The sequence below is a fragment of the Topomyia yanbarensis genome, chromosome 3 (genome assembly GCF_030247195.1).
Source record: "Topomyia yanbarensis strain Yona2022 chromosome 3, ASM3024719v1, whole genome shotgun sequence".
Classification (NCBI taxonomy): Eukaryota; Metazoa; Arthropoda; class Insecta; order Diptera; family Culicidae; genus Topomyia; species Topomyia yanbarensis.
Genome location: NC_080672.1, coordinates 223,567,622 through 223,594,419, shown reverse-complemented (window position 1 = coordinate 223,594,419; position 26,798 = coordinate 223,567,622). Strand labels below are relative to the sequence as shown.

General features: G+C 42.9%; 2 protein-coding genes across 2 annotated transcripts in view; one reads left to right on the top strand and one right to left on the bottom strand.

Annotated features, from left to right (window-relative positions):
* LOC131687829 (uridine-cytidine kinase-like 1) overlaps nt 1-26,798 on the top strand; it is a 521,941-nt gene that overhangs the window by 8,878 nt on the left and 486,265 nt on the right. The gene's annotated exons all lie outside the window — the stretch shown is intronic.
* Nucleotides 8,769-13,496, bottom strand: LOC131687692 (uncharacterized). Its single transcript, XM_058971788.1, has one exon. The coding sequence runs from the start codon at nt 13,494-13,496 to the stop codon at nt 8,769-8,771; it is 4,728 nt and encodes a 1,575-aa protein (XP_058827771.1).

Sequence of the window (26,798 nt, the reverse complement as noted above, 5' to 3'; positions counted from 1 at the left end):
AATCCAAGATGGCGGCTTCCGGTTACCACAAAACACTGAAAACCACCATCAATATGATGGTCATTTGAAAAGTAGTAATTGTTAGAAGGCGAAAATTGACGATTGACGCCATTTTGAAATCCAAGATGGCGGCTTCCGGTTACCACAAAACACTGAAAACCACCATCAATATGAGGGTCATTTGAAAGGTAGTAATTGTTAGAAGGCGAAAATTGATGATTGGCGCCATTTTGAAATCCAAAACACTGAAAATCGTCATCAATATGGGTGTCGTTTGAAAGTTAGTAATTAGTAGAAGGCAAAAATTGATGATTGGTGCCATTTTGAAATCCAAGATGGCGGTTTCCGGTTACCACAAAACACTAAAAATCACCATCAATATGGGTGTCATTTGAAAAGTAGTAATTAGTAGAAGATAAAAATCGATGATTGGTGCCATTTTGAAATCCAAGATGGCGGCTTCCGGTTACCACAAAACACTAAAAACCACCATCAATATGAGGGTCATTTGAAAAGTAGTAATTAGTAGAAGATAAAAATCGATGATTGGTGCCATTTTGAAATCCAAGATGGCGGCTTCCGGTTACCACAAAATACTGAAAACCACCATCAATATGAGGGTCATTTGAAAGGTAGTAATTGTTAGAAGGCGAAAATTGATGATTGGCGCCATTTTGAAATCCAAGATGGCGGCTTCCTGTTACCATAAAACACTGAAAACCGTCATCAATATGGGTGTCGTTTGAAAGTTAGTAATTAGTAGGAGGCAAAGATTGATGATTGGTGCCATTTTGAAATCCAAGATGGCGGTTTCCGGTTACTACAAAACTCTAAAAATCACCATCAATATGGGTGTCATTTGAAAGGTAGTAATTAGTAGAAGATAAAAATCGATGATTGGTGCCATTTTGAAATCCAAGATGGCGCCTTCCGGTTACCACAAAACACTGAAAACCACCATCAATATGAGGGTTATTTGAAAGGTAGTAATTAGTAGAAAGTGAAAATTGATGATTGGCGTCATTTTGAAATCCAAGATGGCGGCTAGTAACAAAACACTTAAAACCACCATCAATATGGGTGGTTACCTCTCAGGTTTAAGAACAATTATTCACTAGTGGTCTATCCCCCATACGCTTGCTCATATGTCAGTGGCACCATAATTGCAAATGTGGCCACAGTCCCAGCTACAAATATATTTGAAATGAATTAATCATCAACAAAAAACAAAAAAAAATGAATGCACAATTAAAATACTTGTCTCTTAGACAGCCAGAATTCTATATTATATTCCAGCCGGTATGACTAAAGTCAAATGGAATTGTAGTGGCTCGGAGCTCGGGTAAGCTACAGTCTTGTTCAAATGTTCCGTATTTCTCGATGTATCTGAAGTCAATAACCGAGATGACGTTGTTTCACCGGTGTTGACTATTGGAAGCCTCAGTTTGACATGACTGAATAGTTTCCTGAAAAAAATGTTATTATATATACGTTATACCACAACCGATCGTCTTAACCATACCTGAAGTCACCACGCAGATGCGAGGTCATCTAAACGCAACCAAGACCCATAGCAACAGGTGGAATATCGAAACAAGCCACGCGGCTCGCTACCAACGAGTTGCCGATCCACGAGGCAGCACGTCGAAGCCACGTGAACGGAATCGAACGACAGCAAGGAGTGCAGCGGCAGCAGAAATAATCTATAAAAAGTGGTAGAAATTAAATTAGTCTTATGGCGCTTTCGTTTGTTCTTGGTGCTACACAGGTGTAGTGCAAAAAAGAGATAGACTGATTACACTAAGGTTTGAATGAGTGTAGCACCGACTACACTGGTGTAGTGCAGAGTCAAAAACGAAAACGCCATTAGTTTACCTTCCAGTGTATCCACAAGTAATAGTGAATAAATGTCGTTTCCACGCCTACGATAACAACTTATATTACATGCAAAACTGTTCTTATTTACTTACCAAATATTTTGAGGAGAAAAATTTCTTCAATTATTTATTTGTTTTCCGTTCGTTGGCAACAAAAAGTGCAACTCGATCATCATCTGCAAAACGAAACGCGTCAGATTTTTAGTTTGTGTAATTTTGCAACATTTTCCCTTTAGATAGATTTAATAGGTGTTTGAAACAAGACGACCTAAAATGCACGGAATAAATTCTTCGATGCCGCACGTCATATTCTTTAGATTCGGAGTCACAGGACCGAATCAATTTTGCAACCCTGGGGGTATTGATGACAATGCTTTAAATATACGATTCGATTAATAGAATTAAATTACAGGACTAGATTTAAAATAATAAATATCCTTACATATCCAACTGCTCCGGAAAACGATGCGAGGCTACCAAAATTTGTTTATATTTCTTTAACCGTATCCAGGCCTGCGTTGACGTTTTTCGTTTTCTCAGTTTTCTCAAACCACTCAAAAGAAATATCAAACTGGGACGTCATCAAGCGGTAAGTGCGGTCAAATCTGAAGGGACATGAGCCACTCATTATAAAAGTGTTAAATGTACCACTATTTGCTATAACTTGTTCGTACGATTTACGTTTTGCCTTTCTCAATAGAAAACTGCTCTGAAAACCGTCTTTTCAACGGAGACCCGGAGGCTCGAGTGACATATACCATTCGATTCAGTCCGTCAATTCTCTGTGTGTATGTGACCACAATCTCACTCACTTTTCTCAGAGATGGCTGAACCGATTTTCATAAACTTAGTCTCAAATGAAACGTGCATCCTGTAGGCTGCTATCTGCTATTGAATTTATAGTGGATCTGACTTCCGGTTCTGGAGTTACAGAGTGAAGAGTACGATCACGCAGAAAATGTTGATTTTAAAAAATTCTGTAATGAATGTATAAAGGTGAAAACTTTTTCAAACTGGTGCCACATCTACTTAGATTTGTAGTACTAGGTCACTAACAGCCATTCAAAGTCTCTTTGGTCACATTGGCCACCATCGTCGGTTCCGGAAGCCCCGGCGGAAGTATCCAAATTTAGAATTACAGTCTCATTGGTTTTTCGGAGATTCGACCAAACTTGGTCTCAAATGAAAGGTGTTTTATCCCCGTAAATGGCTATTAAATTTCATCTCGATCCGATTTCCGATTCCAGAATTATGGGTTGTGGGGTGCGGTCACTAAGCAAAATCTGTTTCAAATCGAATATTCTAGGGGAATTGTATTGACCATTAGAAGGTAGAAATTGAGCAGCTTCTAGTGCTGCGAGGGAAGCTCCTATCTTTATGAAAAAAGAATTCGTGTTTCTTAACATCACTGTTTTCAAGGAAAAATAGTTTTGAAACCCTACATGCACTAGAAAAACTTTGGGAATGAAAGGGTTAAAAGCAATAGATAGATGATTTGAAAAAAGGAAGAGCGTCAGTACGATGATTTCCATTTCACCGAATGCTAGTTTACGAAATGGATGATTCTAGAAACATAGTTATTTTTAATGGTACTATCGAAGTACTTAGAAATATAGGGAAGATCCGATATTATCAGCCACCGATATTGTCTGTGCCTGATTCAGTCTACCCCCGATTTTGTCAGTGCATTGACCCCATTCTGTCACCTCTTGCATGAAAATTTGTTTGATGGGCTCTATCAAACAAGCCAAGTCAATCGTCTTAGATTTCAAAATGGCGCCAATCGTCGATTTTTGGCTTCTACTAATCAATACCTTTCAAATCACAACCATATTGATAATGGTTTTTGATGTTTTGTGGTAATCGAACGCCGCCATCTTGGATTTCAAATGGCTCCAATCGTCAATTTTCGCCTTCTACTAATTACTACCATTCCAATGACACCCATATTGATGGTGGTTTACGGTGTTTTGTGATAACCGAAAGCGGCCATCTTGGTTTTCCAAATGGAACCAATCATCAATTTTCGCCTTCTTCTAATAACTACCTACCATTTTGGGTGTGATTTTCAGTGTTTTGTGGCAACCGGAAGCCGCCATCTTGGATTTCGGAATGGCACCAATCATTAATTTTTGCCTTCTACTAAACACTACATTTTAATTGACACCCATATTGATGATGGTTTTCAATATTTTGTAGTAACCGGAAGTCGCCATGATGGAACTCAAAATGGCGCCAATAGGGATCTTTAATTTGGAAAAATTATGTCAGTGTTTCATATGTACTGATAGCGGGTGTCCTCACGAGTACACTCATATCATTCTTAAACCTTAATTATTCTTTTCTGATTTTTAAATTAAAAAAAAACCAAATTAAATTCAACCAACAAACTGACAGTTGTTCTACTAAATGATGTAACTGCAAATATCTCGTTCGCCTCATTGTCAACCGGGTCAGCACCCCACACGGCATGATCTGGTACTTTTGCAATCCGCTAGCAGCCTGCCATCCCAAGTTTCATCTGCAAACTATGGTAGATCTGATAACGCAACCTATCCCAGTAAAGTTCAGCCGGAAATGAACTGGAATTCCGGCTGGTTCCAGTTCGTATTCCGGCTCCAGTGACACAACCGATTCTAACTAGAATCGGTTGTGTCACTGGAGCCGGAATACGAACTGGAACCAGCCGGAAATCCAGTTCATTTCCGGCTGAGTTTAACTGGGATAGAGTTGTGCAAGTCGCATGGGTTTGGATGTGTTATTGTCTTAAAAGGAAACAAACTAAAACATGTTTTTTCAATAGTTTTTGGACTAAAATTGAAAAAGGACTGAGATATTAACTCACGGTACTAATATGCATCAGAAAATGCCTTAACCCGCACACCCCTAAAGATCCCTATTATCAATTTTTGCCATCTACTAATTACTACCTTGCAAATGACACCCATGCTGATGGTGGTTTTCAGTGTTTTGTGATAATCGAAATCCACCATCTTGGATTTTTAAATGGCTCCAATCATCATTTTTTGCCTTCTAATAAACACTACCTTTCAAATGGAACCTATATTAACGGTGGTTTTAAGTGTTTGGTTGTAACCATAAGCCGCCTTCTTGAATTTCAAAAAAACGCCTATCTTCAATTTACGTCATTCAGAAACCTCCCAACTGCCATTATCCAAAAGGAAATGTTACCCGAAAATTCAAAAAAAAAAAATCTGAAAGTAAACGCAACACTTTTTGGTTCTAATCACCTACATTTTTTAGGTGAGCACACGCAGAAAAATAATTATTAAAGTCGAATAAAATGAGGGTTAAAACAACAAATTTATCAAATTGTTCAGTGTTCAATAAAAAATGTTTGTTAATTTAAATAAAACAATTGTTGAAATAACTCTGAATAATTTATTGAGTCAAACATGAAAAAAAGTTGAATCAAAAAAATGTTTTATTGATCTCATCATAACAACAATCGAAACAAAAATACAAATTTGTTGTTTCAATAAGTCCGTTTGGTTGCTTTAAACAATACAAATATTTGTATCAATACATATCAAACATTGAAATGAAAAAAAAACTATTTTATCAATTCAAATTGTACATTTCGTTGTTTTAAATATAAGAAACGTTCAAAATAATGGTTTTGAAATGTTGAGTCAACACCAATTTTGTTGCAAAATGTAATTATATTTGTTGCAGGGCATATAATTTCAACCATCGCTCCTTCACCTGGTACATTCGCATCAACTTCAGTAGTAACAATCGGTATATTTTCCGTGACACTATCGAGTGTCTCCTGTTCATCTGCAGAATTCACTTATTCTGGGCCAATTTCAGTAGCATCTATAAGGACTATTTAAGCGTGAAAAAACATCGCCACTGTCGCTGTAGCCTGACGAATATCTCGTACTACTAGAACTGTGTCTTCTGCAGAGTTATTCTATAAAATGAAGTTGAAAGCAAGCAAGACTCTATGGATGCGATCGTCTCTGTTCTATTCTTTGATGCGTCGAAAAATCCAACAGCAGATTTTTCGTAGCATTCGTTGTACCTTCAAATGAATAAATTGTTCTCAACTCATTGCGCAAGACTAAATGATAAGTAACTTACCACTGAAGAATTTTGTTATGTTTAGAACCTTCGGCATAGCGACGGCCTACTCGCGTAAGACCATTACTTCCGCGGGATGCTTTTGCTCAGTTAGTTCCTCGGTCAAATGCTCGCTTGATATCGACTTCGAACGACTCAACGAATCCGGCAGTAATGCTAACTTGACCTTTGTTGCTATTGAATCCAACAAATCGTTGGAGAGTATATTTTCTTTGGGATTTTGTTTTCGATGTAACGCATCAAAAACAAATTACTTTCGATCGCTTCAGAATTCGATTGTTTGTCGCACGTGTAAACAACGTTCTTATTAGTTAGAACAAACTTTTATCTCTTTGTTTCAATCCAGCAAGGATTGTCGAACTAATACAGGAAGACTTTTGGAATCAATCAGACGCATGTTTATGCTTCAATCACTGATTTATTTGAAATAAACAATAATTTGGTTAATCTTCGAAAAACACATAACAAAACCTGTAAGATTAATGTAATAGATATTTTGGTTGATCCAACCCAAAAATCCATTTTAGTTTAATAAATTCCTTGATTTAAAATGAAAATTTTATCTTGATTAAAAGTGAAGAAATAATTTGTGGAATTAAACATAGATAATTCTTTTTCGTGCATTTAGTCACTTTTTCCCATCTTACGGTGACCGTCGTCACTCAAAATGATTATTGGAATCGCTCTGCCAGGTGACTTCTGTCACCTTGGGTGACTATAGTCACCTAAGTGACTGCGGTGATCGCTTTTTCGCTCTCACCTCACCAAACTAGGCGAGGTGACGCGTCATAACGGTGAGAAAACATTATTCTGTTTTTTAAATTTTAAACTTTTGTTTCATTAAACCTTTAGTAACATTGGAACCTTTGTTATTTTCAATCATTTGCTATATTCGACCTTTTATCATTCAACATTTCGTCGCATCTTTTAGAATTACCCCGTTTACTAAGTTCACACCGCTTGAGGTTTTTGCCTGCTTTTGATCAATAGACTCGAATTAGAATTGTTGCATCCTGGAACATTTGGCATATAATTGCCAAACTGTATCGCTTTGTAGTTGCTATTGTTACTCATTACTTTAACCTGCGTGTGTCAGGGGCAACAAATGTCAATCTAATGGGCCCATCATATGTAAGAACGAGAAAATATTTAATCACCGCTAGCCGCTGCCATTGCCCTCTAGTAGTTATATTCTATTTTAACTCTAGCGATATGCATTTCAGACATTTCCAAAAAATATGAATCATCAACGTCCCATCATGAGTTCAATGTGTCTTTCGAGGTCCGATCGGGTTTCGGAATGATGCGGTGGCCGCTATTTAAGTACTATGAGCAACTCAACATGAACCCACAAGCAAAAAATAAACAACGTTTCAGTACTCACCGACTCATGTTTTAGATCCAGCGCTAATTGCTTTATCCTAAGTTTCTAGGCTGAAATAAATTAATCATTAATTTTAGTTGAAATTATTGCATTATGCATTATAATTACCATTCTTTTCCAGAGCCACTTCATGCAATTTGATTCACAACAATAACAATGGCTGTCAAAAACATTACCTACTACTTTGTTTGAAATGGACTACCCAAAATATAAGTACAAAGCGATGAACTTGAATTTGAGTAGACGTCATTATTCAATTCCTACCCAACACGAAGTTCACAGCGACCAACTCAAATTATGGGTAATCGCCATGTTCAAATTTCTACCTAATTTTGGGTTGCCCATGCATAAACTTTCCAGTGAGCAAATTTAACCCAAAAAATAGGTAACTTTGATTTTCAGTGCGGACAACGTCCAAATAACCGTTCAACAAACGTCCGTCGTTGGACCCGTGTTGAACGATTTTGAAACATTTTTTTGGACGTCTCAGTGGGACGTTTGAGAGCCAATAAACCAATTCGTGATCTAACGCTAGATGTCGACCGCCAGAGGGCACAGAAGTTCAATGATGATGTTTTTATTTTCATCTGTCAAAACGCATTGGAAAGTAAATTCTGAATTTTTTAAATTCAATCAATATTATAATTAAACGTTATTTCTTCTAATGAAAACTAATATTGGTGAAGAAAATATGTTTCCTGCCTCTGAAAAATATCCAGATGGTAAATTTCTTGTTACTTCACTCACATTTGTTCTACCGGTTTCAATTTATACTAAGGCTGTGAACCATTTGGTGAAATTTTTAACTTTTAGTTAAAATCTGACACTTCGAAAGTTATTTGCAAAATAACCCTACTCTGGAGCATGGTTAAAATTGACAGAGCGATAGTTAAATTTGACAGCTCGATTGGCTCGATGGTTAAAATTTTTCCCATGAAGCAGAATAAAAAGGTGGAAACATTTTCTGTACCTAATTGAGGCTGTCAATACTTTTTGTGTTAAGATTTGTTTGAGTTATTTAAGGATGTGGATGTTTACTTTTCGTGGCTATGACTGTCATACTTAATGTAATAAGAAAAAAAAACTAATTTTAAAATATCGACAAATGTTTGTTTGTTTGTTTGTTTATTTGGGCTTTAACCCCAAGGGTCATTCGCCTTAATGAATTAAATGGATATATGTTTACATTGCATTTAACAAAAGTGGGTAAATTATCGTTCGATTGATAAATCTCCTTTTTTAATTTCAAAGTCTCTGTAGTTGTGTTGTTTCTTGCGCTGGACCAATGAGAATTACAGTTGTGTTAGTATTTGAAGCGTAGGTCTACGATGAATCTTCGGCCCCCAAAAAATTAGGCGAAGGAGCTTCACATGTTGTTTGAAGGGCTTGGTACTGGACTTCTACACAGCATCGAAGATATTGGCGTCCTTGAGGAAAAGCAGTAGAACTTCTTCTTGCGTCGAGTCGTTTGATAGGGCGTCTCTGATAGACGTGGGTATATTATAGAAGCGACGCAAATCAGCAAATTCCAGGCAGTTGGTCAGAAGGTGCTCAACGGTGAGCCTAGTGTTGCAGGAGCTGCATACTGGTGGATCCACTCTGGAAACTGTATGCGGATGAGTGACTCTGGTGTGCCCCACACGCAGCCTAGAGAGCACCTTCTGCTCAGTTTGGTTCTGGCGGTCCGTCCATTTGTCAATGGATCCTTTAATTTTCTGGAGATAGCCGGTAGAAGATCTCCAATGGTTGGTAAAATGCTGAACAATGCAATGGTGAAAAGCCTTGACAATGTCCTCTTTCGGTACCTTCTTGGTAAAGGATGTGGGCGAGGTTCTACCGAGAGAGGCCAACCGATCGGCGTCTAAGTTTCCCTGGATCCCGCTGTGCCCCGGAACCCAACAGATGGTGGTCAGTGGGTCATAGGTTGCTTCGATGGCTTGTACAAACGGGTGTCGTGACTCCCCTGTTCGAAGTGCTGATAGCACTGATAAAGAGTCTGTTAATATCACTGTCGGAAGATTCTCTTGCCTCCTGCGTATGGCCAGAAGGATTGCAGCTGCCTCTGCCGAGAAAACGGAGCAGGTGGCTGGAAGGCGGAGTGAGAGAGCGGCTCCAATGCCACTAACTCCTATCCCTACACCCTGGTAAGACTTGGATCCGTCTGTATAGAGCTTTGCGTGGTTTGCGTATCTTCTTTCAATCACTTCAAGAAATTTCGTTTGTGCAACACTTGGAGCTGCGCCCGCCCCCACTGATCTAGAGAGGCTGATGTCCAGGTTTGGGCCACGTACACTCCATGGACGATGCCACACTCTGACTAGACCCGCTAGCGGTGGAAGAGGTGTTTGGGTATATTCCATGTGGATTTGTTTGGCTGTGTCAAGTGTCAGGCAATCTCCTCCGTAGGTTCTTTCCAGGAATCCGAGGGCTCGCCTCAGAGTGACTAGTGCTGTCGCCCATCTGCAGGGCAAGACTCCGGCTTCAACACATGCACTATTTGCTGGTGTGCTGGGGAGTAGGTTGGAGGCAGTGCGTACTGCTCCATGGTAAAGTGGGGCAAGGGTGTTGATCAGACCTTCGAGATTTTGGCATGTTAGCTCAATACCATAGAACAAGCGGCTGAGAATTAGGGCTTGGATGATGTAGAGGGCAGTATTGCGGTTGTTCCTCGGGTGTCGGGAGCAGATGGTGCGAACAAGCCTTTTCCGACTGTCACAGTCCCGTTTAAGTTTCCGAAAGTGCGTAAGGAGTGTGAGCTTCCTATCAACTGTTACACCAAGTATTTTCGGTTCCTTCTTAAAGGGTATTAGGAAGCCGTTGAGTTTTATTGGTCTGCCAGTTGCCACGTGATTATATGGACAACAGTGAGCAGTAACACATTTGCTGGTGGAGATCCGGAAACCTACCGAAGATGCCCATTTTCCGATGGCGTTTACAGCCGCTTGCAACTTGATTTTGTTGCGGTTTCTGGATTCACCGACGACGACTAGTATGATGTCATCAGCATAAATGAAAATGAAAATTCCCTTCGGAAGATGGGCAAATACAGACTGAATGCTGACGAGAAACAAGGTCACAGCCAGTACAGATCCCTGAGGGACTCCGTTTTCTTCGCAAAAAACGTCGGATTGGCTACCACCAATGCCGACACGAAATCGCCGGTTGAGTAGATAGCGTTGAAGAAACTGCCCTAGATTGCCCCGGATTCCCCACTGTTGAAGTTGTCTAAGAACTCCGTGGCGCCACACGGTATTATAGGCCTTCTCCAAGTCCAGAACGGCGATGTCCGTATGCATTCCATCAGCGACGGCCTGCCCGACTATTTCCCGGAAAGACCCAAGGTAAACACCGGTTCCAAGGCCTTTACGGTAAGCGAATTGACGACGGTCAAGGCGATTTTCTGATTCAAGTAGGGTAATGAGTCTTCTGTTGACCATTCTTTCCATGACTTTTCCGGTACACGGCAACAGACTTATTGGTCGAAAGTCGTTCGGCGTTCTCTTGCCTTGATTCCTTTTGGGAAGTGGTATGATGAGGGCGGTACTCCAGGACTCTGGGAAAGACCCGCCTTCCCAGATCCTGTTGTAACTGGCCAGCAGTGCCCTTTTACCCTCTGGAGGCAGATGTTTCAAGAGAGGATATCCGATATTATCTATACCGGTGGCTTTTCCTTTTCCTTGGTTGAGTGCTGCTGTGAGTTCCATTCCCGTGAATAACTGATTGTACTCGGGGCCGTTGTCAGGTGGAAAAACGATTGGAGATAGTTCAGCTTGTTGTTTCCTCCTGAGGAAGGCTTGCGAAAAAGATGTATTGGCCGATAGAGAGGAGAAGTAGCGGCCTAATTCATTGGCAATCTCGATTGGTTGGGTGGTTGTGATGCCGTCGATTTCGAGCGAGTATCCAAAATGCCTCCTTTTCCCGCTTAATGCATTGTTTTTTCTCCATAGTTCGCTGGTTGGTGAGTCAGTATGGATCCCGTCAAGAAATTCGTTCCAACTGGCTTCTTTGGCGTCGGTGATGGTTTTTCTGACCGTGTTACGAAGTTGGCGGTAGTTGCTGGCTCGTGCTTCCCAGAGAGGGTGATTGATGGGTGTCCTTCGAAGGGTTCGGAGTGCCTTCCTGCGTTCGCGAATTAGTTGGGCTACTTCTGGGTTCCACCAATGTACCGCCCTTTTGGGGGATGCTCCACTTGTCCGAGGAATGCACGGTTTTGCCGCTTGGATGATGAGGTTGCCGATTTCATCTGGTGAGTACATCCGGTCCGGTTCGATTCGATCAGCAAGGTTTGACTCGTACTCCTCCCAGTCAGCGTTGTTATAAAGCCAGCGTTTACGTCTGGTTGTCGACGGAGGTATTCGGTCGTAGGAAATGTGAATCGGGTAGTGGTCACTTCCTCTCTGGTCATGAAGTACGGTCCACAAAAGCTTCTTTGCGATGGAACGAGAGCAGATGGTGAGGTCGAGTGAGGACATGGCTCGTCCCCGGAGGAAGGTGGTGGCTCCGTCATTAAGTATTATGAGGTCATTTTTCTCTACTGTTTGAAGGATGTCGTTGCCGCGGCGGTTGCATCGAATAGAGCCCCATGCGGTGTTATGGGCGTTCATGTCACCCATAATCAGGACTGGAGTTGGGAGTTGATCGATGAGTTGGTTCAATTTTACTCCGACTTGGTTCACCCCCTGGGGGAGGTAGATTGAGACCACTGTGCACGCGAACGGGTAGTTGATTCTCCGGGCAACTGCTATCAGCTCCGTCTTGATTGCTACCGGTACTGATGGTACATCTGTTCGAATAGCTAAACCGATCGTTTGATGAATGTTGGCTCCGGACGAGGCCACCCAGGAATAACGGTTGCTGAGCCAGGGAGTCGGATCAGTCTCTCTCCGGATGTGGGTTTCCTGCAAGGCTAGACAGATAGGGTTTGTCTGGGCGATGGTCCTCTGCAGATCTCCGAGGTTGTTTCTTAGACTGTTAATATTCCACTGTATTGCTAGTGTGTATTGGTGCGTGTGGTAACTGGGTTCCGGGGAATTGACATTGGGGCGGTTGCTACTGGTGGATGGCCTTCCGTTGGAGAGCCAGCCGATACTGGCAGTAGATTCCTCTGCGGGGGAATTGATTGCCGGTGGTATTTCTGCAGTGGTCTTTCGTGCGTCCCTGCCCAAGGTCTGTCCGGAGGGAGAGGCGTTTTGCCTTGTCGAAGAATGATTGCTTTTTCCGGATTTGATGTGAGATGTTAAAGATTCTGCTGTGGGCGTTGCGATCTTTTTCCGGAGGGGAGTCGGGCCCCCCGTACCGGCAGCCGCCTGGAGCTCGTCGACATCAGTCGGGACATCCCAGGACAGGGCCAGTGCAGGGGAATAGGCATTTTCCTCAAAGGTCCTACTTCTGGGTTCTGGACTGGTGCCTGTGTGGGGTGTTGTAGACCTTTGCCGTTTTCTGGGTGGTGGTAGGTTGGCAGGTCGTGCTTCCGGTGAAGACAGATGGTATGGTGGGCGGCCCACTTTGCTGTTTTTTGCTGCCTCTCCTCGGGAACTTCTGTTTCGGAATCTTGTTGGGTGCCACGAACATCCAGCTATCGGGCTAAGGGCTTGTGCCTGGTCGGTTTGAAGTCTGTGGTCGGTGCGACCAGGCGGTCGTCCTCTGGGGCTTCCAGCTGGAGGCCTGCCGGGAGGCTCCGGGTCGCCAAGAGATGTGTTCGGAGTTGCGCAGGACTGACTTGGTGTTGAGGGAAATACAGTCAACGTCTTTGTTGCCGGAGAGTCCGGCGTTATTTGTTTTACATATTCTAGGCGGGTGGTCTGCCTACACAGTGTCCCATCGTTAGGCGGGGCAGCGGAGACGGCCGGGTAATCCGCCGTACGTTGGTTGATGCGTTTGTGGTTTTTTGTTGTGGCTGTAGAACAAGGGAGCAGGACCATAACTGTATCAAGGATGTGGGAACCTAAAGTACTTGCCTGGGGGTTGTCCGATGGTCCCGCACCGACAGCCGCCGGGGGCTCATCGGTGTGGACCGGTTCTTCCCCGGACAGGGTCGATGCGGGTGAGATGGCTGATGGTATGGTGCCCAATAGGTCTCCTGGTTTGTCTTGTGTTTTTTTGTTGTACTCTGTTCTCTGTTGGTTCATCATTTAGTTTTTCCGGTGCTGTGGTTGTTGTTACTGGTGTGTGCTGTTGTTGTTGTGTAGTTGTTGCTTTTTGTTGAAATTGTTTCTGTCTATTCGGAGATGTCAATCGAAGTGGCGCCGTCCTGGATAGTTTCCCACTGGGAGGTGGAAAAGTGGTCGGTGGGGTTTAGTTTTAAGGTGGTTGCTTCATCCGGTGCGATGTTCTGGGTTCTGATTTTGTTTTCCTTCGTTAGTGGACTTCGGGATTTGTCCTGATTTTCTATTTCGCGCTCTTTCTTATTTCGGTTTCGGCTTTTTCTTCTGTTCTCGAGTTCTTGTTGGGTTGTGCTTGTGGTGAATATCAGATTTCCTTCCAATAGTGAAGTAACTTGATCCTTGTTTAACTTCTTGACCGGGATCGTTGAGACTGGCTTTGGTCGGGTGGTATCTGTGGGTGTCTGCAGTGCTATTTGTCTTTGTAGATCCGAGAAAGCGAGTCGCAGAGCAGCCATCTCATTGCGAAGATCTTTGTTCAAAATTTTGGCGTCAAGCAGTTCCTCTTTTAACTTGGCGATTTCGACATCCTTGCTGTCGCTTGATAGCTGATTGGCGGTTCGCTCCCTGAGCTGCGCTAGCTCCTCTCGAAGCAGGCGGATTGTTCTTTCCTTCTCATCAGATCCTGGCGTTAGTCTGCCTTTTAGGGTAGATGCGTATGATGTGTTTGGTGTTGTTTGCTTGACTAGTGCTCTGGCCTCAATGAATGTCAGATTATTGTCGGTTTTGAGTCTTATCACTTCGGTTTCCTTTAGGAAGGTCGGGCAGCTTCTATCACGGGCCGAGTGATTGCCTTTACAGTTAACGCATTCGCTCACCTCGCGACATGGGGCTTCTTTGCTGGTTTGGTGGTCTTTCCCGCAATTTAAGCATATTTCCTTCTGGTCGCAAGTTCTGCTTCCATGTCCAAATTTACCACATCGGAAACATTGCATGGGAGAGGCATAATATTTCCGAACATGGACTCTTACTAGACCGAGAAAAATAAATTCCGGCAGGTGCGAACCGGCGAAAGACAATACCAGTAACGGGGTGTTTGTTGACGTGCCGTTTACCAATTTGGTAATTCTCCTGACCTCGATGACGTTTTGTTCCTTCAATGCATTAAAGATTTCTTCCGTAGGAAGGTTCTTGGTGTCCAGTTCGTGAATAATGCCCTGCACTTTGTTTAGGTGAGGATGGGGTATCACTTCCACATTTGTCCCGTTTGACAGTCGGTTTATTTTGAGCAATTTTTCGTACACTTTCTTCGACGATGTACGCAGCACATACTGGGTACCTTTGGCCTCTTTCGACGCTTTTATATATTTAGTTGGCTCCATCCCGATCGCTTCTTTAAGGTATAGGTGAACCAAGAAGGGATTAGTGGGTAGATTTTGGCTGTTTCCTTCTCCATCCTTAGTCGCACGCAGAAGTAGCGTTCGCTGGTCTATCTGGTCTCCTGAGTTTAGAAATGGCGGTAGTAAGTGACTCAAAGGCAGCACCCCACTAGGGGGTGGCGAGTCGACATCCATCTGCAAATGATTGTCGAGGCGGAAAAATTCTTTCAACTTTCGGAATGTCTAAAAGACTATACCGATGGTTGCTTTCCCGTATATGGTTCTGTGGACGCGCTCTGTATTGTGTGCAACTATTAACTTGTATACAATCTTGCAGAGCGTTCTGCAAGGCAATATCTCTATCGATGCTCTATTGGTGTGATTGTTATCAACGAACGGCCGGGTGCATGTACTTTAATATGGCACTTTTGGAAAAAACAACAAAGTTCACCTGCCAGAAGACCACCATACAAGGTGATCCGCGCCCCGCACAGGGAGTCGACGGCCCGTTATGCGGTGACGCGCTCACTTTCCTACTGATCTACCTCTTAGACTGAATATTCCTTACACTGGCGATAGGGAAAGCACAGCCGGGTGGCTGAAACCGAGCTGAAAAACACTAACGATGCAACGATACGCGGAGCTTTGACCGATTCGTACTGTTCACAGCGAGTGTTCAGATCGAACTGATATATCGACAAATGTTCACACCCTAGGGGCAGATCACTCTAAGAATATATAACAAATTTGCATCAAATTGAAAAAAAATGCATTTAATTTCCATTTTTGCATCAGCTTTGCACTGCCTCGCAGAAGTTTGTTTAACAAACGTCCTACACTGATCCACTTTGTTCGACGTTTTGTTAAATGTAGGGCTCCCTGTAAAGTTCAGCCGGAAATGAACTGGAATTCTGGCTGGTTCCAGTTCGTATTCCGGCTCCAGTGCAACAACCGATTCTAACTAGAATCGGTTGTGTCACTGGAGCCGGAATACGAACTGGAACCAGCCAGAATTCCGGTTCATTTCCGGCTGAGCTTAACTGGGCTAGTTTTTCTGTAGGGTTTTGACGTCTTACACGCAACGCAAACAACATTGCACGCAACGCAAAAACATTGCACGCAACGCAAAATACATTATGAATTTCTATTTTGATGGAAATAAATGCATTTAATTTCGCTGATTTAAAAAAATGCATCACAAGTGATCTGCCCCTAGTTCACACCTCTACCAATTTGTGGTCATCGCAGCTGTCAATTCTAAATAACTATCCATATGTCAACTTTTGAAATGGTTCGCTCTCTCGGTTAAATTTTTCCATTCAAGAGAAAAGAACTTTCGAACTGTCAAATTTTAACTAAAAGTTAAAGAAAATCGCCAAATGGTTCACAGCCTAAAATGAAATTCAGAGATTTAAATTTCGATAGAAAACACGAAGGTGGGCAAAAATCACTGGATTTTTTTTTCAATTTGTTTATTGGATAAGGCACGTATGCGTTAGCTTAAAGGTGCCATTTTTTCATTGTTTTACATTTTGAATTTCTTAAAACTAGGGGGTTACACATTTCAAAATTATTTTGTTTTATATAATGAAACTAAAAAAAACTTTACAGCTAACTTATACATATAAAAGAGGGTATAATATAATATTCGTAAGATTAGGGGGACTGGTCATTTTGTGTGTTCTTTGTATAGTAATTCACTTTATGATTTTTAGAAGGGAGATTGTGGGTGAAATTAATTATAACGAAGCGGAACATTTTACAAGCTTATTAACTAGAAATAACTAGAAAGAGTGGTTCAAGATTAAGGGGAATTAATTAGGGCTATTTCAAAGTAGTGGTACTGTTGGGCATTTCTTAACGAGATTAAATATTGATCAACTAAAACTAAGCACTTAAGTTTTGGGAATATATTCAAGGGGAGAAGGGGGTGAAGTCATACATCTGTGTATCAGAGACATGGGAGGGAGAGCGGACAAGGCTGAAGGGGGGGGGAGGGGTGAGATATAAACTTTCAGTTTCCGGCATCAGGAATTAACGGCCAGGATTACAGATTCGAACGGATTGATCAACTAACACTAGAAGATAGGGGGCACATAAGTTTTGGGAAGATATTCAAGGGGAGAAGCGGTGAAGTCATGCATCTGTGTATCAGAGACATGGGAGAGGGTGGACAAGGCTGAACGGGGGGGGGGGGATATAAACTTTCAGTTTCCGGCATCAGGAATCAACGACCAGGATTACAAATTCGAACGGATGTATCGAGTATTGGGACGCCGGGCGGTTTTCCTCGAGCCGGCAGGGGTTCGTCCAGACGATTTCGTAGTACGGCTCAGATACGGATCGGGAACACACCGCGCTGCGTGTGTGATGTTGTACTGTAGATCTCGTGTTGTTGGTTCATTCGACAGATGTTTTGTCTCGTCTTGGAGTCGTATCAAACCATCGTTGGGGTACGGTAGGCGGAAGAGGGCACTTCTGGGAATAATAAGAGAAAAGATAGGGGCATTTAAATTTGGATATTGATGGTTTTGAGGAACGTGTATATAAGGAACATGTAGAGAATATCGCGGCTTGCTAGTACATCTCGAACCGGGACATTGGATGATCTTCCTCGGGCCCGAAGGGAATCGAATAGTTGAGATCTGGCAGAACAGTACTCGGCGCATGCCCAGACAACATGTTCGATTTCGTGATAACCGTTGCCACAAGCGCAGATACCGCTATCCACGAGCCCAATACGCCGGAGATGTGCGTCCAGCGTGTAGTGATTGGACATGAGCCGAGACATCACGCGAATGAAATCCCGACCCACATCCATCCCTCTGAACCAAGGTTTCGTCGATACCTTAGGGATTATCGAATGTAGCCATCTTCCCAGTTCACCATTGCTCCATGAAGTTTGCCAACTTTCGAGGGTTCTCTGATGAGTGATACTGAAAAATTCGCTGAAGCTAATTGGTCTTTCATATATGTCACCTTGTAAAGCGCCCGCCTTAGCTAAAGAGTCCGCTTCTTCATTACCTGGAATGGAGCAATGCGAGGGAACCCAAACTAAGGTAATCTTGTACGATCTTACAGACAAAGCACGCAGGCGCTCCCAGATTTTCCCCAGAAAATATGGAATGTGCTTTCTAGGTTTCATTGAACGGAGAGCCTCGATTGAGCTGAGGCTATCCGAGACAATAAAGTAATGATCGGTGGGCAAAGTATCAATGATCCCAAGGGTATACTGAATAGCAGCAAGTTCTGCGACGTAAACTGAAGCAGGATCATTGAGTTTGAATGAGGCGGTGAGGTTTTGATTGAATATACCGAAGCCAGTGGAGCCGTCGAGGCTTGACCCGTCGGTGTAAAACATCTTGTTGCAGTCGACTTCTCGAAATTTACTATGAAAGATGCTTGGGATCACTTGCGGACGTATGTGATCCGGGATTCCACGAATCTCGTCTTTCATGGATGTGTCGAAGAATACAGTTGAATCAGAAGCATGAAAGAGATTGACACGGTTGGGATAGTATGAAGAAGGATTGATATTTTGTGCCATGTAATCGAAGTACAAGGACATAAATCGGGTTTGAGAATTGAGCTCGACAAGCCTTTCGAAATTTGCAATTACTAACGGGTTCAAGATATCGCATCGGATGAGCAATCGATATGAGAGTTCCCAAAATCGATTTTTCAGCGGAAGGACGCCCGCCAGCACTTCTAAACTCATCGTATGTGTCGAGTGCATGCAACCCAAAGCAATATGCAAACAACAATATTGGATCCGCTCCAGTTTGATGAAATGTATGTTCGCAGCGGAGCGGAAACAGAAACTCCCGTACTCCATCACCGACAATATTGTTGTTTGGTACAGCCTGATCAGGTCTCCTGGGTGGGCACCCCACCATGTTCCGGTTATTGTACGGAGAAAGTTGATCCTTTGCTGACACTTCTGTTTCAGATACCTAATGTGACATCCCCAGGTTCCTTTAGAGTCGAACCAGACCCCTAAATATTTGAAAGTTGAAACCTGAGCAATAGTTTGACCCATTAATTGAAGCTGTAGTTGTGCTGGTTCACGCTTCCTTGAAAATACGACTAGCTCAGTTTTCTCCGTGGAGAACTCGATACCTAGCTGGAGGGCCCAAGCAGACAAATTGTCCAAGGTATCTTGCAATGGTCCTTGCAGATCGACGGCTTTGGGACCTGTAATAGAGACCACACCGTCATCTGCAAGCTGCCTTAGCGTGCAGGAATTGACAAGACATTCGTCAATGTCATTCACGTAAAAGTTATAGAGAAGGGGGCTTAGACATGAGCCCTGGGGAAGACCCATGTAGCTAATTCGTGATGTCGATAAATCACCATGCGAAAAATGCATATGTTTTTCAGACAGCAACTTTAGCAAAAAGTTGTTTAGAGTCGGTGAAAGACCATGCTGGTGCAGCTTCTCATAAAGAATTTTGATAGAAACTGAATCAAAAGCCCCCTTTATATCTAGGAAAACTGATGCCATCTGCTCTTTGCTAGCATAAGCCATTTGAATTTCTGTTGAGAGCAACGCAAGACAATCGTTCGTCCCTTTGCCTTTGCGGAAACCAAATTGTGTATCTGACAGTAAGCCATTTGCTTCAACCCAATTATCGAGGCGAAACAAGATCATTTTCTCGAACAACTTTCGGATACAGGACAGCATTGCAATCGGTCGATACGAGTTGTGGTCGGAGGCTGGTTTTCCTGGTTTTTGAATGGCGATGACCTTCACTTGCCTCCAGTCATGAGGGACAATATTACCCGCAAGAAACTTATTAAATAAATTCAACAAGCGTCTCTTGGCAGAGTCTGGCAGATTCTTTAACAAGTTAAATTTGATTCTGTCTGGCCCTGGGGCTTTATTGTAACATGATAAGAGAGCAAGTGAGAACTCCACCATCGAAAACGGTGTTTCGTTCGCGTTATTGTGAGGGGACGCGGCGCGGTAGATCTTCTGTGCCGGGGCGGAATCCGGACAAACCTTCTTGGCAAAATCGAATATCCAACGGTTTGAATATTCCACGCTCTCATTAGTACTGTTTCGGTTTCGTAAGCGCCGGGCCGTACTCCAAAGAGTGCTCATCGATGTTTCTCTCGTTAGTCCGTCGACGAACCGGCGCCAGTAGCTACGTTTTTTGGCTTTTATCAAACTCTTCATGCGCGTTTCCGCCATCGCGTACTGTCGGTAGCTAGCTGGCAGCCCGTCGTCCCGGAAGGTCTTATACGCAGCGGCCTTCTCCGCGTACACGTCTGAGCACTCTTTGTCCCACCATGGATTGGGAGGACGCCCGCGTGAATTCGCGTCTGGTACGCGTTTAGTCTGAGCTTGAATCGCGGTATCGAGAATCAAGCCAGCCAGGAACCCGTACTCTTCCTCCGGAGGAAGCTCTTGTGTCGATTCTACTTTTTCGGATATCGCGGACGCGTAGCTCTTCCAATCAATATTTCGTGTGAGGTCATACGAAACATTGATTGTATTCGGTGGCCCTGAACCGTTAGCAATATTAATTACGATTGGCAGATGGTCGCTGCCGTGGGGATCAGAGACTACCTTCCACATGCAATCTAACCGCAGCGATGTCGAGCAGAGGGACAGGTCTAAGGCGCTCGGACGCGCTGGAGGGGCAGGAATCCGTGTCATTTCACCCGTATTCAAAATGGTCATATTGAAGTTGTCGCAAAGCTCATGGAGTAGGGTAGATCGATTATCGTCATGAAGGCAACCCCATGCCGTGCCGTGGGAGTTGAAGTCACCTAAAGCTAGCCTCGGTGCGGGGAGGAGTTCCGCAATATCGCAAAGCCGTCGGTGGCTAACTGAGGTTCTAGGGGGGATGTAGGTGGAAGCAATGCAAAGGTCTTTGCCTTTAATTCTGGTTTGGCAAGCGACAACTTCAATGCCTGGTGTCGAGGGGAGGTCGATCCGATTGAAAGAATAGCACTTTTTGATCCCCAAAAGTACTCCTCCGTAAGAGTCTTCTCGATCCAAGCGAATAATATTAAAATCGTGAAAGTGTAGGGTTATTTCTGAAGTGAGCCATGTCTCGCATAGGGCAAATGCATCGCATCTCAAATTATTTAGTAAGATTTTAAACGAATCGATTTTCGGGATAATACTTCTGCAATTCCACTGTAGAACAGTGATTAAATCCTTGACCTCGTTCGATGAATTAGCCATCGAAGGATACAATCGCTGAAAGGAGGGGCCATTTCGCAGTGAACTGCATCAAGAATGTTTTTTTTTGCGGGGAGAAAGCTTATCAAGATACTTTTAAGGGGGTCAGAAATGTTCAACGCTGTAGGAATACGGTCCACAATGTCAGAGAAATTTATTAAGCCAGCACTGTTTTTTTCTCTGGCTGAAATATGGAAACACTTGGGGTTTTTGATGTTCCTGGAAGTGCTGGGAACTCCTTTTCTGAGCTCAGGTTACTGAGACCGGGAGCGACTTGCTTCGGTTTTACAACAGTACTTCCTTGAGTAGTTATTTTAGGGGAACCATGAAGAGACACCTTCTGGCCTTTACGACGAAGCTTGGAAGAGGAAATGTTCTTCCTTTTTCTACTACTTCTAGGCACAGCAGAAGATGTTCCCTCCTGGGGTTCATCACAGTCGCCTTCGTCAGTAGACAAGTTGGTAAAGATGTTCGTAGAGACAGGTGGCGTAGCTATCTTAAGCATTTCTGCAAAAGATCGCTTAGAGCGTCCCTGAAGGGAACGCTTAAGATTTTCCTCGCGCTGTTTGTACGCGGGACATGAAGGGAGATCATGTGGGTTTCCCCCACAGTAGAGACACTTTTCGACATCTCTACCACAGGAATCATCCGCATGATTCCCACCGCATTTCCCACAGCGGGCTTTATTGCTACAATGGGAGGCTGTGTGTCCCAATTCTTTGCAATTAGTACAGTTCATGACCCGCGACACAAAGAGACGAACAGGTAGACGAACCTTGTCAAAGAGGAGGTAATTGGGCAGGGCAGAGCCGGCGAAGGTCACCCGATAAGAGTCTGAGTTGACGTATGTTTTCTTCCCGTCAGCTGCGACTGATGCTGAATGCAAACGTTTGCATTCCAGTATCTTCACTGGCTTAAGCATGGGGTCTTTGAAACAGCCAGTCCCATATTTTAGCAGGTCCTCGCAATTCAGACTCGAATCGGAAACGACCCCACTGACTTCAACCCTGCTAGCTGGAATATACACCCTGTACTCCCTCGTAAAGGGCTCGTAGCCAGCAATATCATTTGCCTGAGTTGAACTGTTAACAACCACCCGAAGTTTATCAGGGCGAATTTTCGATATTTCTGTCACGGCCGAATACCGGTCTGTCAGAACGCGAGAAATCTCCAACAGATTCAAACACTTTTTTTCTTTGGTCCGAAAGAAGATCACAAATGGCCCGGTAGCCGAGCTCGGATATACTTTGAGCCGGGGAGCCGATTTTGTTTCGACGTCCATCTCACCTTGAGACGAACCGCCGTCAGGGGAAGTCATTTTTGCACGGGCCTATTGCCCAGTGCACGTTATTAAGACAACCAAGAAGGGGAATCGAAAACTAATACTTAGCTTGTGTAGGTAACGGTATCCAGACGGCTTACTAGAAGAACACTGCTTCACTTCACTGACCGGCTAACGGTACAGAAACAGAAACACAAAAGAAGGGAAAAAATACTGAAACCTCAACTAGGCGTAGAGTGTGCAAATAACCTTGAACGCGGATTAACACTATTTGTCGCTATAGAGTGTACGGACCGATGACAAAAGACTTCTATCTCGACTGAGTGCTCGATAACGAATGAAAAATCACTGGATTAAAGAGTGTAGTTGTTGGTAGTCAAAGTTATCCACTAATAAGTCCAATTTCTAGATAAACATTTTCCATATCTAAAACAACCAACCTAACCTCAACAATACAAAAATAATTCCGGATCTCAATAATTCGTAATAAAATATTGAGTTCAACTGAATATTTTGGTGTCAAACGAAAGAACGAGTGTTTTCTTATCACTTGTAATCAAGCTTTTTGTGAAACTATGTGATATTTATTTTAAAACAATTGAAATAGAACAACCATCCTATATCGGCTGTACCAAACAACAATATTGTCGGTGATGGAGTACGGGAGTTTCTGTTTCCGCTCCGCTGCGAACATACATTTCATCAAACTAGAGCGAATCCAATATTGTTGTTTGCGTATTGCTTTGGGTTGCATGCACTCGACCCATACGATGAGTCTCGAAGTGCTGGCGGGCGTCCTTCCGCTGAAAAATCGATTTTGGGAACTCTCATATCGATTGCTCATCCGATGCGATATCTTGAACCCGTTAGTAATTGCAAATTTCGAAAGGCTTGTCGAGCTCAATTCTCAAACCCGATTTATGTCCATGTACTTCGATTACATGGCACAAAATATCAATTCTTCTTCATACTATCCCAACCGTGTCAATCTCTTTCATGCTTCTGATTCAACTGTATTCTTCGACACATCCATGAAAGACGAGATTCGTGGAATCCCGGATCACATACGTCCGCAAGTGATCCCAAGCATCTTTCATAGTAAATTTCGAGAAGTCGACTGCAACAAGATGTTTTACACCGACGGGTCAAGCCTCGACGGCTCCACTGGCTTCGGTATATTCAATCAAAACCTCACCGCCTCATTCAAACTCAATGATCCTGCTTCAGTTTACGTCGCAGAACTTGCTGCTATTCAGTATACCCTTGGGATCATTGATACTTTGCCCACCGATCATTACTTTATTGTCTCGGATAGCCTCAGCTCAATCGAGGCTCTCCGTTCAATGAAACCTAGAAAGCACATTCCATATTTTCTGGGGAAAATCTGGGAGCGCCTGCGTGCTTTGTCTGTAAGATCGTACAAGATTACCTTAGTTTGGGTTCCCTCGCATTGCTCCATTCCAGGTAATGAAGAAGCGGACTCTTTAGCTAAGGCGGGCGCTTTACAAGGTGACATATATGAAAGACCAATTAGCTTCAGCGAATTTTTCAGTATCACTCATCAGAGAACCCTCGAAAGTTGGCAAACTTCATGGAGCAATGGTGAACTGGGAAGGTGGCTACATTCGATAATCCCTAAGGTATCGACGAAACCTTGGTTCAGAGGGATGGATGTGGGTCGGGATTTCATTCGCGTGATGTCTCGGCTCATGTCCAATCACTACACGCTGGACGCACATCTCCGGCGTATTGGGCTCGTGGATAGCGGTATCTGCGCTTGTGGCAACGGTTATCACGAAATCGAACATGTTGTCTGGGCATGCGCCGAGTACTGTTCTGCCAGATCTCAACTATTCGATTCCCTTCGGGCCCGAGGAAGATCACCCAATGTCCCGGTTCGAGATGTACTAGCAAGCCGCGATATTCTCTACATGTCCCTTATATACACGTTCCTCAAAACCATCAATATCCAAATTTAAATGCCCCTATCTTTTCTCTTATTATTCCCAGAAGTGCCCTCTTCCGCCTACCGTACCCCAACGATGGTTTGATACGACTCCAAGACGAGACAAAATATCTGTCGAATGAACCAACAACACGAGATCTACAGTACAACATCACACACGCAGCGCGGTGTGTTCCCCATCCGTATCTGAGCCGTACTACGAAATCGTCTGGAGGAACCCCTGCCGGCTCGAGGAAAACCGCCCGGCGTCCCAATACTTGATACATCCGTTCGAATCTGTAATCCTGGTCGTTGATTCCTGATACCGGAAACTGAAAGTTTATATCCCCCCCCCCCTGTTCAGCCTTGTCCACCCTCTCTCCCATGTCTCTGATACACAGATGTATGACTTCACCCCTTCTCCCCTTGAATATCTTCCCAAAACTTATGTGCCCTCCTATCTTCTAGTGTTAGTTGATCAATCCGTTCGAATCTGTAATCCTGGCCGTTAATTCCTGATGCCGGAAACTGAAAGTTTATATCTCACCCCCCCCCCCCCTCCCTTCAGCCTTGTCCGCTCTCCCTCCCATGTCTCTGATACACAGATGTATGACTTCATCCCCTTCTCCCCTTGAATATATTCCCAAAACTTAAGTGCTTAGTTTTAGTTGATCAATATTTAATCTCGTTAAGAAATGCCCAACAGTACCACTACTTTAAAATAGCCCTAATTAATTCCCCTTAATCTTGAACCACTCTTTCTAGTTATTTCTAGTTAATAAACTTGTAAAATGTTCCGCTTAGTTAATAATTAATTTCTCCTACAATCTCCCTTCTAAAAATCATAAAGTGAATTACTATACAAAGAACACACAAAATGACCCGTCCCCCAAATCTTACGAATATTATATTATACCCTCTTTTATATGTATAAGTTAGCTGTAAAGTTTTTTTTTTTTAGTTTCATTATATAAAACAAAATAATATTGAAATGTGTAACCCCCTAGTTTTAAGAAATTCAAAATGTAAAACAATGCAAAAATGGCACCTTTAAGCTAACGCATACGTGCCTTATCAAATAAACAAATTGAAAAAAAAAAAAAAACCATCCTATACCATCAATGCAAGAAAATGTTTTCATCATTTGACTAGTACCGAAAATGAAATCCAGTTGGCGCATCGAGCAAAAAAGTTTCACGTTTGATAGCCAATAGGGATCTTTAATTTGGAAAAATTGTGCCAGTTTTTCACATTTATTGATAGCAGGTGTCCTTACGAGTACACTCATATCATTCTTAAACCTTAATTATTATTTTCTGATTTTTAAATTAAAAAAAAAAACAAATTAAATTCAACCAACAAACTGACAGTTGTCCGACTAAATGACGTATCAGCAAATATCTCGTTCGCCTCATTGTTAACCGGGACAGCACCCCACACAGCATGATCTGGTACTTTGTCAATCCGCTAACAGCCTGCCATTCCAAGTTTCATCTGCAAACTATAGTAGATCTGATAAGGCAACCTATAGAGTCGTGCAAGTCGCATGGGTTTGGATGTGTTATTGTCCTAAAAGGAAACAAACTAAAAAATATTTTTTTCAATAGTTTCGGGCCTAAAAATAGGAAAAGGACTGAGATATAAACTCACGGTACTAATATGCATCAGAATATGCCTTAACCCGCACATCCCTAAAGATCCCTATTGAGTAGTTTATGTCGTTTCTGCCAAAGGGAATAGAGAAAGAGACGAAGAGTGAAAATCAGTCAAAACGGCAACACTCCCTTTATGATGATTTTAACACTAGAATTTTGGCAACCGCTTCCACAGGCAGCACTTTAAATGACTCCTATTATATTTTGAAAACAAACCGTACGTCGATCGTTGAATTTGTTTATCAAAAGATGTGCATTTCGAAACAAAGAGATGAAATAATTCTAAAGCTTGTTTTTACTCATACATATACTCTAGAATGCACCTTACAATCACGATTGAACTAAATTCTGACGAAAACTCAAATTTCTTTTTTGATAGATGCACAATACTTATCTCCTCTAACTCAGACATGAGTAAGCTGACCAACCGTACGGAATTTGGGAGGACAGTACGGATTTTTGGTCGTGTGTCCGGAAAAAATACTTGTACAGATTTGTCCGGAATTTGTACGGAATTTCCAATTTCAGTGGAAGTGGAAGTACTCCCGGGACAACAAAAAATCTTCCACAAATGGAAACAGACTAAATAATGTTGCAAACTAGTTTCCCAGGTTCCAGAAATGCAATTTTTGTTAGCAAATGGAAACCGGTGAACAAGGAGAGTGCTAAAAACTTGATTTTTGTAAATTTTCTCATAAGCTGTGAAACTAAGCAAACTTTGCGATTTTTTCTAACATAAAAGAAAAAATTTAACTTTTATCTGTCTCACTATCCGCCTCGACTAGTTGTTTAACTCGTTCTCCCAAGTTGGGTGGTATTTTGAAAATCAGTGTCTGGCAGCCGCCAAGTCGTTCTATCTAAGTCGAAACGCAATT

Excerpts from the sequence above, each read along its gene's own strand:
- LOC131687692 (XM_058971788.1), bottom strand. The coding sequence starts at position 13,496 with ATGAACCAACAGAGAACAGAGTACAACAAAAAAACACAAGACAAACCA.